General features: G+C 39.1%; 1 protein-coding gene across 2 annotated transcripts in view; it reads left to right on the forward strand.

Annotated features, from left to right (window-relative positions):
• The window catches only part of RSU1 (Ras suppressor protein 1), a 113,834-nt gene that overhangs the window by 42,684 nt on the left and 55,375 nt on the right, over positions 1-15,775 (forward strand). For both annotated transcript variants that reach the window (XM_075082730.1, XM_075082731.1), the window contains exon 8: positions 8,328-8,460. In XM_075082730.1, the coding sequence (XP_074938831.1) occupies positions 8,328-8,460 (133 nt within the window). The remainder of the gene's footprint in view (positions 1-8,327; positions 8,461-15,775) is intronic.

Raw genomic sequence — 15,775 nt, forward strand, 5'->3', positions numbered from 1 at the left:
TTAACTAGAATTTGGTCTGATAGGGACCCTTCAAAGAGAGAATGCTCTGTTGAATTCCAGTGTAATTGAGAATCCCAGGGGAGTTTCTGTGGTTGGAAAAAATGTGCAATATATTTCAAAATAAATTGGGATGCTGATCCTCTAAGCCTGTAATACTTCCTGTGCCATTAAAATGTCTTTGATGTTAAACTACTTTGACATCATGTTAATTCCCTTTGTTCCAAAACCCATCTGCTGTGTAGTGTGTTTCTTGGGTTTCTTCACTGGGAACACTCAGCAGTGAGTGTCAGTTTGCCCCTCGAGGCCCCGGCCAGTGCCGGACGTTAGTTACACAGAGGAGTGAAGGAAATGGTAGTTCCAGCACAACACATCACCTTTCAAAGAAAGAAATCGGTGAACCCTAGCAATACTTGTAGGTCTTCTAGTAAATTGTCTCTCTCTTACATTAGGGATGTGGGAGAAATTAATTTAATCGAGTCATAAGCAATTTGAAATAATTTTAGAAAGAATATAGGACACATTTTGAAGTAATTTATTGGATTTTTATCAAAATGCTGTTTCTTCTGCCGTTCCCCTTAGCTACCCACATGACTGCATCAGCCAGGCTGGTTGCCTTGGTACCTGAAGGCTGTGTGTGGTGGAGTTTGGCTGTTGAAAGTGTGTGATTTGTCATGTGGAAGTACAAGCCATTAGCGGAGTGTTGTTTGGCTAGGAGAGCCTTGTGTGCTGCACTGAATAAGTACCTGTTCTGTGGCTTTCATCTGTGAATGTTAATTTTACTCTTTCTACTAGTTGTCCTGCTAAGGTCAGGTTGGTTGTGTGGAGTGATGGTAGAAATTGCCAGGGCTCTCCCCTTGTTCTCAGAGAGTTAACTGCTCCTCCTGTCACCTGAATATGGAAATGTGAGTTTTCCCAGCCAAGTTAGGTCTATATTCTGCCTGTATTAAATACCTGAAATGTGGTTTAAGGGATAAGTTCAGCATTTCATCCATCTGTTGTCTTTCCCAGGCTGCTTCTTCAGTCCTGACACATTCTGGAGTGGAAGTCTCCTCATGCCAGACTCTCCATTACACTTTAGTATAATGATTCTGGCTGACCTTTGCTATGATGCTGGAATTTCTTATAACTATCTCAGGACTAGATTCGCTTTGTTTTAAACTCTTTTCTGTGAAAGGTTGAGGTGGGACGGTGCTGGAGAGTAAAATCCTCCTACAGAGTTGTAATAGCAGTAGCTGAGGCAATACCAGTTTGCCCTGTATCACTCCACCTTTATGTGAAGGGTAAAGAATTCAAGATTTATTTGGTCTGCTTTTACATTATTTCAGCTGTAGTCCTTTTGCTAGGAGTTAAAGCAAATGGTGTAGCTATTCTGGCATCACACAGAATAATCAGAGTCTATTTAACCTATCAAGGGAAGAGTGAGAGGAGCCTTGCTGATACTCACTAACGCCATGAGAAGAAAGCACAGGTCATCTTTCTCCCTTGTAGATGGGCAGAAGCAGCAGCAGTGTTTCAGAACTAAGGCAGCTCAGTTTAGCACAAAAGAATGCATTCTAACAGTGATGAACCATTTGAACAAGACACCACTGGCAGAGTCTCCAGCTCCTGATGTCTTTCAGACCAGATGTTTTTCTGTTTGAGATGTCTTTGTTAAACTCCTCAGTTACTGAACTGACTGAGAGATCTACTGTTAGATGTATTCAGGTGAACAATCAAGGTGGGGTCTAATCTCTGAACCCATCATTGGAAATTCTCATTGACATCTAAGAAGTTGTTAGAATAATGTGTAATGTTACAATACCTGCACTCCTATTTTCTGTTCCTGAAAATAATTGTAAAACTGAGGATGGGCTTAGGCTTCAGTGTTTGGCTTTGAGATTGCTTGTTCAGCCCTCTCTTACCCTGGGGCTTCCTGTCTGATGCTCACAGGTGAGGCTGCACACTTTCCCATCTGCGTGGTCAGGAAAACAGTCAGAGGAAGATTTCCAGCCTGCTCCTGTCTGGATGCTCTCGAGTATCTGTTTGGCTTATTTGTATGTACTGAATCTGACTTCCTGTTATTTGAGACTTGAACCTTTTCCCCTGTTACATAAAGCTGCCACAAATGCTGTTTTGGGGATCTCTGAAGTGCTGGTGACCCCAAGTAATACTGTACAAGAATACAGAATACTCTACAAGAATACAAGAATATAGGTGTGAGGGGGTAAAATGTTGCTGGGATCAATCTTTTGCAGGTGCTTCAGTCTAGGTTTAGATTTACCAGTTGTTCTCTTTTAGTGCATAGAAACTCATCAATAAGCAAATGTATATTTTCGACATATGCTATGGAGCTGTAGATTTGTTTATCATGCTGAATATTTCTGTGAATATTTCTGCTGGTTCCAAAAAGATTGAGTCACACTTCACTTATGTACAAGAAGCCCTTGCTCTTTGTTGTCTTACTGCTTCTTTATAACTACTGTTTGAATCTACTCTCTTCTGTTACTAATCCTTCAAAAGTGATAAAGGTCTTCAAAGCAGAGATGATCTTACTTGTTTATAGGAATGATATGAGTTACTGATGCACAGCTTACATGTGCATAAGATTGGTGTAAAAGTCATTTGCTTTTGATAACACTTTATGGCATAGAAATCAGTATACATTTTCATTTTTTTAACATAGATTTTAAGGTATCATTCACCATTAATTGCTTTGGTATAATTTTTATGACATAATAGTCATGATATTCCCTCCACCCCCACACTTAAGCCAATCCCTCCCTCTCTATGGAGGCAAAGCACATGCCACAAAAGTAATAAAAATTGTAAGCCCTGTAGTGTAAAGCAGATCTAAAATAAGCTAGGGCAGACATTTTTTTACATATAACCTAAGTTTAAATTTAGTGTAGTGGATTGATCCCTTACTTAGCCTTTAATAAAACAGGATTCAAGGGTATTTAGATATAAATAAAGAAATAAAACTAATTTCATTCCTCCTGTCCTTACTTACGACAGTGAGAGTGTAAGACATTTGTCTTGTATAGGAGAGAACATTTAAATTGCAGTCTTAAGAGGAATCACTAAAAGGGATGTGTTACAGCCTGAGGACTCTCCTTGAGGTCAGGGCAATAGATGTAGGCTGGAAGTTCAGTCACAGTATCACCGGGATGCAGATGTGAAACTCAACAGTACACAGGCTAAAAATTATTTTCATTGATTGTAATGAAGCTCCACTAGGGATGAATTTAAACTGTTAAAAAGAAGCGTTGAGCTGGTATTTTGCAGATAGGATCATGTTTCTTGTGCTGAATGCCAATGTTCACTTCTCAAATGTCAGAGTTGTTTAATTACTTTATTTCACCTTTTAATTTTTGAAAGTATTTAAAGTGTTGCCAAGGGGTGTTCGAGTGGAAAGGCCAGGTCAGGTTTGTGTTCATTCTGTTTTCTTTTGTTTGTATTGAAGTAATACCTATGTACACTAGTCATACCTTACTGTACCTTAAGTATACATACATTGGGTAAATATTGTATGCGCTTTATATCACACATCACAATAGGATGAGGGGCTTATAGCTGCATATGAGGTGCTTGCAGGCTACATCTAAATGACAGGAGGAGCCTAGGAAGTCTGGAGACACCCTTGGTCAAAGTGATAGGTGGCATTATCACTGGTTCTGACACTTACTTTCTGCAAGCACAACTGCAGGAGGCAGCATTTTATTTGCTTTTATGAGCTCTTTTCTGACCTTTGCAGCAGTTGAGCAAAATACGAATGTTCACACAAACAACTTTTTATTTCAACAGCACTGAAGGAAAACAACAAGAAACATTAACTATCGTGTTTTAGGTCAAATGCAGGATAGATTTACTGAGGGAAGTGCAGGGAAACTGAGCTGCCTTTAACGTCACTCAGGGTGAGGCGTGCCCACTGTCATATGAGATGTCCCTTCTGTCCACCCATGACTCTGGGAGCTCTGAATTTAAGCAGTCATAAATTGTATTTTTAGTCAATAGATGGCATAAACTAGAATACATTAAAATTAAAGATATTAATACTTTGATTTTGTCCTTGAATTTTCAAGGGTTTGTTTTGGTGTATATCTATTTACTGTAGCTTCCAGGTGGCAGCTAACAAGAGATTGGGGCAGCAACAGTTTTCAAGTCTACACAATCGGTGGGTTAAACACAGAAGTTCAGTCACACTGATCAATGAAACTTAATAGTTCAGGATCATCTTTAGACACAATGATTGCTGAGACAGGAAAAAAAAAAAGTCCAAGTATTTCTAAGACCACACAGCTGGCTCCTTTTAGAAGGCTTTGGTCATTCTGTGCAGGTCATCCACAGCAGTCAGCTATTAGACCTTTATCTCTGCATCTCTCTTTTCCAGGCTCTGTTCTCTTCGCAGTATCTGCTCACTGGTAGCAGCATACATCCACTTTCCATTGTTCCTACTTGGAAACCTATGTCTGTTCAAGATAGCTTAAAAAAAGGATCCTTCAGGCTTAGAAACTAGAAGGTTCCTTAAGCATGATAGACTTGGGTCCTGGGATATGCAGTTTTGATTTATTATTTAAGAATAATTTTAGAAGCACTCAAAAATTATTTGGAAAACATTCCTGTGATCTAGGAAAGAGGCTGTGCTGACTAGTGTTAAGGATAGCCTTCTCCTCTCTTACCAGAGGCATGTGGCTATAATGCATTTCAGTTGAGTTGGTCCCTTTTAGTATGGCAAAATAGCAAGATCCTTAAGTCTTAATCTACTAGTTATGCCACATTTTAGAGATGATAAACAAATATTTTTTAATACACTGATGTACATGGAAAGAACAAACCAGCAATGACCAACCTTAACATACTTTGTGATTGAATCTTCAGTACTGGATTTTTACTAGAGGCAATTTTGTATTTTGCTTACTGAAAATATCTGAGGGATTTGATGTGATACGTGTAGCAGAACAGTATATAAATTTCCTAAAGGCCTGGGGACAGTGTTCTGCTGATGCTGCTGTTAGACAATATGCAAAAAGGCACATCTGCCATGGCTCTTTCCCTGGCCCATGGCTCTAGTGCTGCAGGGATGGAATAACAGCATTTCTTAGCACAGCGCTGCTGTAAAAATCCTCCTAGGCAAGGGGACTGTTGGTGGGGGGACAGGGACACATCTGTGAGGTGCCCAGTTGCACAGCACTCGTGCAGTGAGCCTGGTACCAGAGCCATTGCTTCAGGCAGTTTGATCATCTCTTCCACGCTGCTGGGTTCGTCTTGGTGCACTGGAGCAGAAGGGTTCATGCAGGGCTCCCGTGTGTTTGGTTACCCCTGAGACATCACTGAGACTTTGGCCTTGGGCTTGCGACTCCTGGATATCCCGCGGCCAGAGCAGAATTAGGTAAGCCCTTGATTCACACATGGTTTAGTTGTAAGGGCAGAGCAGACAACAGGGTATGGCCCCAAGCAATAAATGGTTATACAGGAGTGACATGTTTTCATCCTGTCTCAGTTTTAATTATACAGCTTCTTTGTTCTCAAGTGGCTTGCCTTATGGCAGGAGTGTTAGACTTTGTTTCTTCCCCAGTGCTGATAAGTTGGGGCAGGCTCTCTGTGTCTTCTTATCCTGCTTAATTTTCTGCCAATTTGTGTCCTTCGTTTCCAGATGGAAATTTTGGTATTGAACAGGGAGGAGTTCAAGGCGTCAGGTGCCTCATCCTTCCTGCTTTCTGTGAGACAGCCCTCCGTTGCTCCCCTGCAGAGGAGAACCCGTTCTCTGCCTGGTGCTTGCCATGAGGACGAACGGGTTGCCCCTTTTCACACTACAACAACTTCATTAAATTATTCCGTTAAAACTCCGGACTGTGAGGTGGCAGCTGACCTCTCGCTCCAGCTGTAAGTGGGCGGCTCACAGAGGGCATCCTGGGCAGGGAGGGAGTGGATTTCAGTCCAGATCATGGAGTTTTGGGTGCCCTAGTTTTCTCTGTAATTAGATTAATTTTTCCTTTACGGCCTCTGCCTGCTCCTTCCCTCTGAAGGTAAAAAGTAATATCTGTACCTGCCCCGAGTGTGTTTTGGGAAAAAACAGAAGGTGGAGGGAAATGAAGTGATTACTTTGGCATGGAGACCTGCTGTTCATTTTGCTTGAGTCCTCTTTTTGCTGTAAGATTTCTTTGGCTTTAGTAGAACAGTATTTATTACAATTAATTACATTTAAATGGGCCATGTGGTATTTGGAATGGAAGTGGGTACACTACTGCTGCGGGGATGGGAAAAAATGGCAGCATCGCATGGGTGGTAAATTTCTGACACACCTTGGGTTGAGAGGGTTCAGGCCCTAGCTATTGAGATTTTGGGAACATGTGACTTATTCCTGTAGGCAACATTGAATTTGATCCGTGATAGGGCCAAGCTTGCCTCCCCAAATTTAACTATTTTTGTTAGTTGTACACAGATTGATCATTTTACCTTGATGCAGTACTCGCAGAGCTGTAATTACAAGTGAGTGCTGACAATGTTGGTAGTTTTGGTGAGTAATGTATGTGTTTTTTTGCAGGTAATAAAACGGAAAATACAATTTGCAATTGCAAAGCAAGCCCCTGAGTGATACATGATCTTCATAGCAGCACCGGTCAGAGGGTTACAGCTAATCACAGTGCTGGCTTGCTTCCCTGATGGCCTGTGCCTGAAAACTGAATAGTGAGCAGCGTGAGCCTGCACCTTGAGCCAGCATAGATTTAGACCCACCAGTTTCTAGCTTATTAGGTCCTCTTTGTCACAGTACTTAATCCTGCTTCCTGATCCTTGTTACAACAGGGCTGCCAAGTCCCTTAATAAAGGAGATGGGTGCAAGGCTCTTAACGAGGCGCACTGAAGCGTGAGGCAGGGAGGGCAATTGCCGCCTGACTGACAGAGGGGTGAAATGCTCCCTGCCTGTTGTTATTTCAAAAGAACAGGCCTCAGACAGCTGACAGAAGCTTGCTAAGGTAATGGTAACTTGTTGATAGGCTGATATGAGATACATGACATCTTTTCACACGCTGGAATGATCTGTCTTTAATTGTGTTAACCCTTTTTACAGAGAAAAATGCATCAAGGATTAGCTGTAATGTAGAACATGCACCAAAATGGCCAGCAAGCACGTGGCTTGCAGCAGCTCCTGTAGCATTCATGTGCGTTCATGCTACCTACTCAAGTGCCTTTAGTTTTTAAAAACTAGCACACCAGGTTGATTTCATATTTCTTTGACAGCTTGGCTCAGTCAGTCTTCAAAACCTTGTCAGTTATTTTTTTTTTTTTTCCCCATGAAGATTTTTAAATTATTATTATTAGTATTATTTGTTACTTTAGAATTCTGGGGGGAGGATAGGCCTCTCTTCATCATAAAATTAACAAAAATAAATTCAAAAGGATGGCATGGATTTCATATTTTAAGTTAAAGAACACAAGAAAATATTTCAATGGCTAGACCACCCTGAAATTCAGCCTGTTGTATCCATAGTAATGAGGAGTTTCGGGAGAGCATATACTCTTTTGGTTTTGGTGGTAAACATTTACAAAACAAACAAACAAAAAAACCCCAAGCAAGCCCCTAAAAGGTATCTTAAGTCTTCCTGTCAACAGAATAGGTAAAAAGGGCTATGTTGCAAGAACGGTGGTTTTGTTTGTCTGTTCTCAGTATAGAGAACTATAACCACAGATCAGTGGTAGGATCTCCGTACGAAGAATACGGTGGGCACTGGGAAGGCAAAAAGCCTGTTGGGTATCACTTGCAGTGATCGAGAAATGCTTTGCACTGCTAAGCTTCAGCAGAGCAAACTCCTACCATAGTGTCATTCTTCTTTTATTCCTACAAGCCCTGGTGAAGAGGAGTACTTTGCTGAATTGTCCCATAGGCCTGAAGGTTATGTTTAATGATCAAGTTATGCGAAGCTTTTAATGCTGCAACAGAGCTAGGAGGTTCCAAGTTAGGAATCAGGAAGCCCCAAGTTCTACTGCAGCTGTTCTGCCTGGGCTGAATGAATTTACTCGCCAGCAGAAGGACACCTCCACACCTACGCACTATTAAGCCCTGCTTAAAACTAATCTGATGAATAAATATTATATGCTGTGGGCCAAGTTCAATCCCGTTGCGCAAATATGTAGTAGCACTGTGAAATGAATAGAGCTGAACTGCATCCGTCGTGATGGGAACTACTATGTCCTCCTTTTCCTCTCTGCTGAGACTGAAGTATTTGCTTTTATTATGGTCGTACTGTCTGAAGCCAATAAAAAGGTTTAGATGCACAGCAAGATATTTCTTTCAAATTTTTCATATTTCTCTTTTTTTTTTTCATATGCTGTTTTCTTTAATGTTTTAGGTAACTTGGATTTGACTGGTCAAAAGCAAGTCTTCAAAGCAGAGAACAATCCTTGGGTTACCCCTATTGCTGACCAGTTCCAGCTGGGAGTATCTCATGTTTTTGAATATATTCGTTCAGAAACATATAAATAGTAAGTATTACACGTCACACATATATTGTAGCTGTGTTGGGGTTTTTTTTCTGTAGTGTGTTTGGCAAAGTGTTATCAGCTACACCATTCTTTCATAATCCATGCAGTAGCTTAGTATTCAGGGCAAATATGCAAACCTGTACATTTATATTAAGGAATTTTGCTGACTAGAAGGTAAATATATGTGATTTAGACATGTTAGGAAAGCACAAAGACTCTTTGATTATTGTCCTGCATTTATTTTTCATTTCTAAGACCTATTAAGTAATGAGAGGTGTAAAAGAGTAAGCATTACAAGCCTTTGAGAAGTACTGATTTTACGTATGTACAGTAAGCTTTTATAGATTGAAATAGATATTTATCAACGTTTTTGGATTCAGGTTGCTACCTTTTGAAAGAGTCGTCCAGAATTCAAACCTGTTTTGATCTGGACTGGTTTACAGAAGTCTACAACCCAGGTAATTCAAATACAGATACTAGTACTTTCCTCAACAGTGTAACTAGAGGGAAATAAAAACCTCATGCTGGGACTTCTCCATTTTAATTCAAAATTCTACGTACAAATGCGAAGCCTTTGTTTAGGAAATAATGTCTTTAACTATTCACTGAATTTAAATATTTCTTTTCAGTAAAACGTTCCATTTTACCAGTCCACAGTAAAACTTTAGATGGGGAATTATTCTTACATGTCTGACAACCACCTTGATGCTGTCTTCCTAGAAGCAATAAGTAGTACAACATGCAGTACAACCTCTAGGTTGGGAAGTTAGTTTTTGCATTCCCCCTTTATTGAAAAAATATATTTTAATAATTTAGAAGCATTTCTGACATTTTTTTATAAGGTTGCTGTCTGCACTCAATTACCAAAGGAGAGTATTCATAAGTGAAGGTTTTGGGATTCTAATCAAGGAACTGAGATGTAAATTTCTATATGAAACTAAATGATCCAGCAGTGGCTTTTGTACACTGTTCTTCATTTACAGAATTTAAGTGAAAAGGATCACAGATGGGAGAGTGGTTACAAAAATTGCATGTCTCAGAAGTGGCCTGATATTTTTGCAGTAATATGTGTTCTCAAGATAGATTTATTCATAGGTTTAAGTAGGCTGCAACACCCTTCTTCCAGTAGTAGTCTGTACTACAGAAGTGGTGTAGGGAAACAGCTCTCTATCTCCTTAGACCATCCCTTCCCCACAGTCCATTGTGTAGCTGCATCTAGATTTCCTGATAATGCTTTGGTAGGTTTTTTGGTGTTTTTGTTTGGTTGTTTGTTTAATTGCCCATTTAATATTTCTGTTTGAGCAATATAGATTAGGGACTGTCATGCAGTTCTCACAGGGACAGCGCTGGGCATCATGAGGACAGCAAAGTTTCAAGGACTGAAGTGCAGTTTTGAGAATTTGACCCATATTTGGTCTGGGGGAGTGAGAGGGCTGGTGTTATGTATCTATAATAAAAAAAAAATATAACTGTGGATATAGTAAACTGCTCTGGCAACTTTGTGCAATCAATATTGACATAAAAGGTTCTGTAATTCATCACTTGCCTCAACTATTGCTTTGTTTTAAATTAGCCATAGTATGTTTGCTGTCTTGTTCTTTGCTGAGGTGTAACAGTGTCTTATTGGCTAATTTTCATTTTGTCCACAGTAAATATTTGAAGCCTGTATAGTTGACAGTGTAAGCAAAATCAGACCCTACCCATTAATAGGGGGAAGAAATAAAATCAAAGAATCTTTCCATGGCTCATTCATGGCTTCTGTTTTGATCTCAGAAGCTTATTCAGTTAAAATGTCATTATTTTCAAAGATTAGGGATGAAAACCAAATGCATGCAGATGTTAATAATTAGATGTAATTTTTTTATTTTCAGCATATAACCATTTTATATTTAAACTATAAATTAAAAATACCTGTATAATTTCTGTAGAATCCCAGTGGCAGCTCCTTTAGATTCTTGATTTTACTTGTTTTACATGCTATGAAAGACAGTGTATGGATTTTCCTGCTGAAAGAGTGTCCTTCATATTTCCAGTTTCCTTTAAATATGTGATCTGAGAATTACTTGGATGCCCCCTGATACAGACATTTTTCTGTTTGCATTTGATTTTAGGTGTTAAAACTCATAAGCAATGGCATAATCTAAGTAACGGGTCTAGTAGCATTATTGTGCACAAAAGCAAATAAGCTGTGAACACACCTTTGTGATGAAATTTTGATCTTTTCCTGCTAACAACTATACACGACTTCAACTTCCTTTTTTTTTTTTCCTATTTTTCTTTCGAAGCCTGTGTCCAGGTACTGTGTGTTTTTTCTTGTTATGTGAATCACACGGTTGTGAACATGGTAATTATCTCTGTAGATATCTAACTAAGCAAAATTGAGATCTTGGATATTTTTGTTGGCTCATTCAGCCAAAAAAAATTTTTAAAATTAACTTGCAACATTTGATAGACCCAGCCAGCTTAACTCTTGCTCTGAGACAAAGCAGTACAGTTAAATGGATGACTGGATAGAATGCTCTTTAGATAACCTCACTTGCAACACTGAGAAGAGAACAGCGCACATACGTTAGCAGCTGACAATCAGATCAGTAAGCTTACTTTCAGATACTTTCATAAACCAGGAACTATGCATCTATATGGTAGATGGATTTTGAGCTCCAGAGATGGTAATTGTCTCCCTCTGCCCATTGCTTTTGCTAGCTGATTGGAAATATTGATTTTACTTTGTTTACAAGTCTAACATTGTCTATACTAGCTAAGACAGAGGGGGTATGCTCATACAGTCACAAGTGCCAAGTTTCAGGGGCTTAACAAGTTACGTTTCACTAAGTGGGTTTATGGTAACAGTTTATTTTGTGTTTGCAATGACTAGAGCATCATATTTATTTAGTTGCTGTTATCTCAGCCAGAAAGTGGTAACTCAGTAAGTCTTGGCAATGCACTCGCTCGCAGTCATGTCACTAAACCTTGAGGTTTCTACTGATGCTGGCACAAACCATAACTGTACACTGCAGTCAATATCAGAGATTTCCATTCAGATTCTGTGAGGTTACACTTGTGAAGCAACTACCAAATAGACCACAAACCTCTCCTTTCTTTTGTGAAAGGTACTGGCTGTTTCAAGCATATTTAGTGAAAAATTACACCCCATTTTTAGCCTTGTCTTAGGCTATTCGTGCTCTAGTGATTAATTGGGATGACACTCATGAGAGGTGATTATGTCTAAAGATAAAATGTAATTTGTCTCGCATACTTTTACATTTTCACACTCCTGTTTTCCATGGTACTTATGCACTAAGTATAAAACTGGAATTGCACTTCAGAACTGTGTTAGCCAGTAGGACCCTCAGATCAGCCCTTCTTACTTTGTAGCTTCTTTCATTTCCTTTAATTTCCTTATCTTTCATGAGAAATAATGCCAGGTGATTTTTTTTCAACCCTCATTTCTCAAGGAAGACTTGTGCTGACAGAAAGATGGGCAATATATTGTGGCAGAAAATGTGTGTGGAGGGGCTCTTAATTCTTAACAGGAAATTCAGCAGCTTTCGGCACTTTGCTAGCTTTTGTTGGCTAAAATACGCTCACTGCGCATATCATCCTGTGACAGCATCATTTGGAAATAGATCGTTTTGCCAAGTACATAATGATTTTTAATCTATGACTGCCGTGCTAACTTTCTGAAAGTTAGTTAGTAAGCTGAGTTTTGGCTTTGATTCTATATATACTCAGGAGCTGCCATAAAACTACCTGTGTGGTGTCATGACAGTGTTGAAAAGCAGTTGAAGAACTTGCTCAAACAGTAAAGGGTAATGACAACCTCATCTCCTCAAAGGGCTTAACTAAATGTTTTATTTTTATGCCTTTAGTCAACTTCCTAAGAGACCTTTATGTTGTAAGCATATTCTCAGGGGATCATCTCTGTCTAGGGTACTGACAAAGAGATGATGGATTGTATGATTTAGTGGTTACAATGTACTTAAACAAGTGAAGACAGACATGAATGTTTGAAAGAAAACAGTGAATTAAGCTCCTAGGAAGAACGGAAACCCTGTGATGCTCATCAGGATCAGTGTAAGATAATCAGTGATTTGATTAAGACGAGGTAAAGCCAAGACATGCAATTGGTATCTGTGGGTGGGTTTGGTTGCTGGCATTTACAGCAAAGTTAATCCAGAAAGCTGCTCTTTGGGTACATTTCTGGCTTAAATCATGTGCTTTTGATAAGTCTTCACTTACAGATTGCTCTTTGCCTGTTTGTTCTTGTAACAGGAAAGGTAGAGATTTTGCTTTTATCACAGCAGAGTCTACTGCAGTCATCACCACCTGATAGTGTAATCTCAGCTAAAACAAAATAATTTGCTAGGTCCTGAGTGCTTAGAACAGCATTCAGACTTCTAGCATTTTTAAGCTGCTATTGAACCTAACAATCACCTTTTAACACTTTATTTAATGATTGTGGTCTCCCTGTTTGACCTCCTTATTCCAGTGAGGCAGAATTATGATAGAACAAGTCACTGTTTGTTAAGTTTCTAGAAAGCAGGTTTCCCCATGAGGCAGTCAGTTTGGAGTCAAGAGTCTCGACAAGATGTTTTGTGAAAGGAAATAACTTGCACTTTTCACATTTCCATCAGGAAAGGTGGTAGAAGAGCAAGCCATTTTAAAGGCTGACACATTAACTCTTAGCAGAGGAAATGGTTTGACAAATGGTGTGCTGAGCATATATCGCTTGGCAGCATTGGAACATAGGTTTCCCTGGGCAGGCTGCTCTGTGCTAAGCAGTGTAATTGAAAACCTCATTTTATCAGCAGTGACAGTCTGGAAAAATCCACTCTTGATTCAGTCCTCTTTTTAGAGACAATCACCCCAGCTTTCTTCTTGAGAATGAATTGTTGTACTGGACCCCCACTATTATGCAGCAACTACTTCCGGGGCAGCAGACACAGGTCATGAAGTGAGAGATTCTTCTTCTGGGTTATACTAATGGAAGAGTATTTCAGCATTTATTTTTAACAACTAGAGAAGACTGTCAAGATACTCAGAGTAATGCACTAGAATACAAATAGTATCTTGAAGTAACTCCTGTTCTTATTTCACAATTGTTAAGCCTATAAAATTTCAGCTGCGTGATTGGTGCTGTCCAAGATATAAAGATGATGGTTGGTAAAACCACCTATCATGGAGTGGAAAAGAGATCAAAAAAGTTGAAAATCCATGTGTTGGTGGTTGGGAAGAATGCTGGGGAAGTGGGAATTGGCAGCAGTGGAGATGGAGGCGTCAGCAGGTTGAACTGATGGGAAGAGAGATTGTCCTGGAATGGTGTTACTTGTGCAGCACGGTCTTGGACCTGCAAGAATTTAATTTTCTTATGTTAGCACAAAAAGCAGTATTATTTAAGTGATGTTTGCTGATGACACAAAGCTAGCAGCCCAGAAGAGGATGAGCATGCCACACAGGAAGAATTAGCAAATGAAGAGGAAGGCTTGGGTGTATTAGTTACAGGTAGACATCAGGTGGACATAAGAACAAATATAAATAAGCTGGTCAGGTGTATGTTTGAAGGAAGTTCTCTAATTATTAAGGGAGCAAGGTAGTAACCCGACAGAAATAGCCTTCTGACAGCAGAAACAAAGGCCAGAATCTTGTTTGTTTCAAAGTGAGTGCTGGTCAGTTTGAGCAGGAGTTTATGAGGTGATTGCTTGTGGCAGAGGAAGGCATGTCTGTGATGCAGGCAGACCTTTGTGCTCCTGTATTCCTGTTTGCCAATTTTCCCTGTATATTTAGATAACTGCACAGTGCAATTGACATTAAGCTAAGGGAGAAAAAGCTCTGTTGTCTGTTAATATAAATAAGGCAAAAGATTATTTTGCATATTTCTGCATTTAATAACTTGTTTAAATAAACGTGTATGGCAGTTTTGTGCAATAGTTTAAAATTACTAAAATTTTCTTAATAACCTAATGATTACTTGTTATGTAAATGGTATATTCATTAGGAATACTTCATTTGGGGTTATAAAAATTTTCCTAATATTCATTTCTCCACTTATATTGAAGAAATACATAGAGAAAATGCTTCTCTTTGGCTGTCTCTAAGTAAAATTAAATAATACCTTGTATTACCCGGTCATTATCTAATCTTGTAACAATACCAAAAAGAACCAAATTGAGCACAGTATGGTCTCAGGAGTAACTTCTTATGGTGGCTGTTCTGGATTCTCTGGGGGCAATAAAGACCATACAGAGGAACACAGATCAATTACTTTAAATGTCTAATGTAGATTTGATTCAAAGGAGTACGGTTAGATGCCTCATCTGTTTGTATGATGTACGGAGGTCAATGAAGATTTAAAGAACTTGGACAGTTTGAGTCTACCCTGCCTTGCTAAGAAAAATAGACTATAAATACTGTTTTCCTTCTTTATTTTTATTTTCTTTTGTCACTAGTATTCTTTTGTAGTTTGTAGAAAGAAGGCTTCATGCGTTAGATTTCTCGTAGGCTCAACTCTACAAATACTTCTAGGACAGGTATTTGTATGGTTCCTAGAGGGATTGCTCTTGCACATGTGTTTGTAGGATGAACCTTTAGTAAGCACTTCTCTTCCCTTCTCATTTGCACAGTGTGGTTGTCCTGGGCCCTGTACATGAAATAACATGGTGGTTTGTGTCCAACAGTCATTGCTGGAGCTCATTTCTACATTTCAATGACTTTTTAGTCTGGCATCTTTACCATTTGGCCCCTGATGTGGATGCACCATCTGTGCCAGTGGTAGCTGTGACCTCATGTATTTTAGGGTGTTTTCAAAGACTGGGTAAAGGTAGTGGAAAAGAGATGACCTCAGTGATCTACATTAGGTGAGATTCTCTGAGATGCTGCGTCTCCTGTGAAGATGAACTCAGGGTAAATTAAGCTTCCCTTGAAGGATGGCAGGAAGCAAGATCCATCGTAGTTAAGAAATAAACAAGTGTTAACAATTCTTGTTCACACATTTCGATCACGTACCAGTAAAAAATTTCAATTAACCAATAAAAATCTTATATCGACCTGATGTGGGGAAATATAAAAATGTCATTTACATTTGGTTCTGGTGTATCAAAGGCATGGTACTTTATATTTTATATGAAAATACTGATTCGTATTCCAACCAAATGTTGTATTTATTGGCTGTATTTTAAAAATTGATAAATATATTAGTACATTATTTCCAACAGAGAAAATAGATGACTCAGAGTCCTGACATCTTTAGACAACATTTACATGCAAATCTGTAACTCTTCCCTAAAGAAGAACAAACTGGAACCCATGTTGAACGATA

This window comes from Phalacrocorax aristotelis, chromosome 2 (genome assembly GCF_949628215.1).
Source record: "Phalacrocorax aristotelis chromosome 2, bGulAri2.1, whole genome shotgun sequence".
Taxonomy (NCBI): domain Eukaryota; kingdom Metazoa; phylum Chordata; class Aves; order Suliformes; family Phalacrocoracidae; genus Phalacrocorax; species Phalacrocorax aristotelis.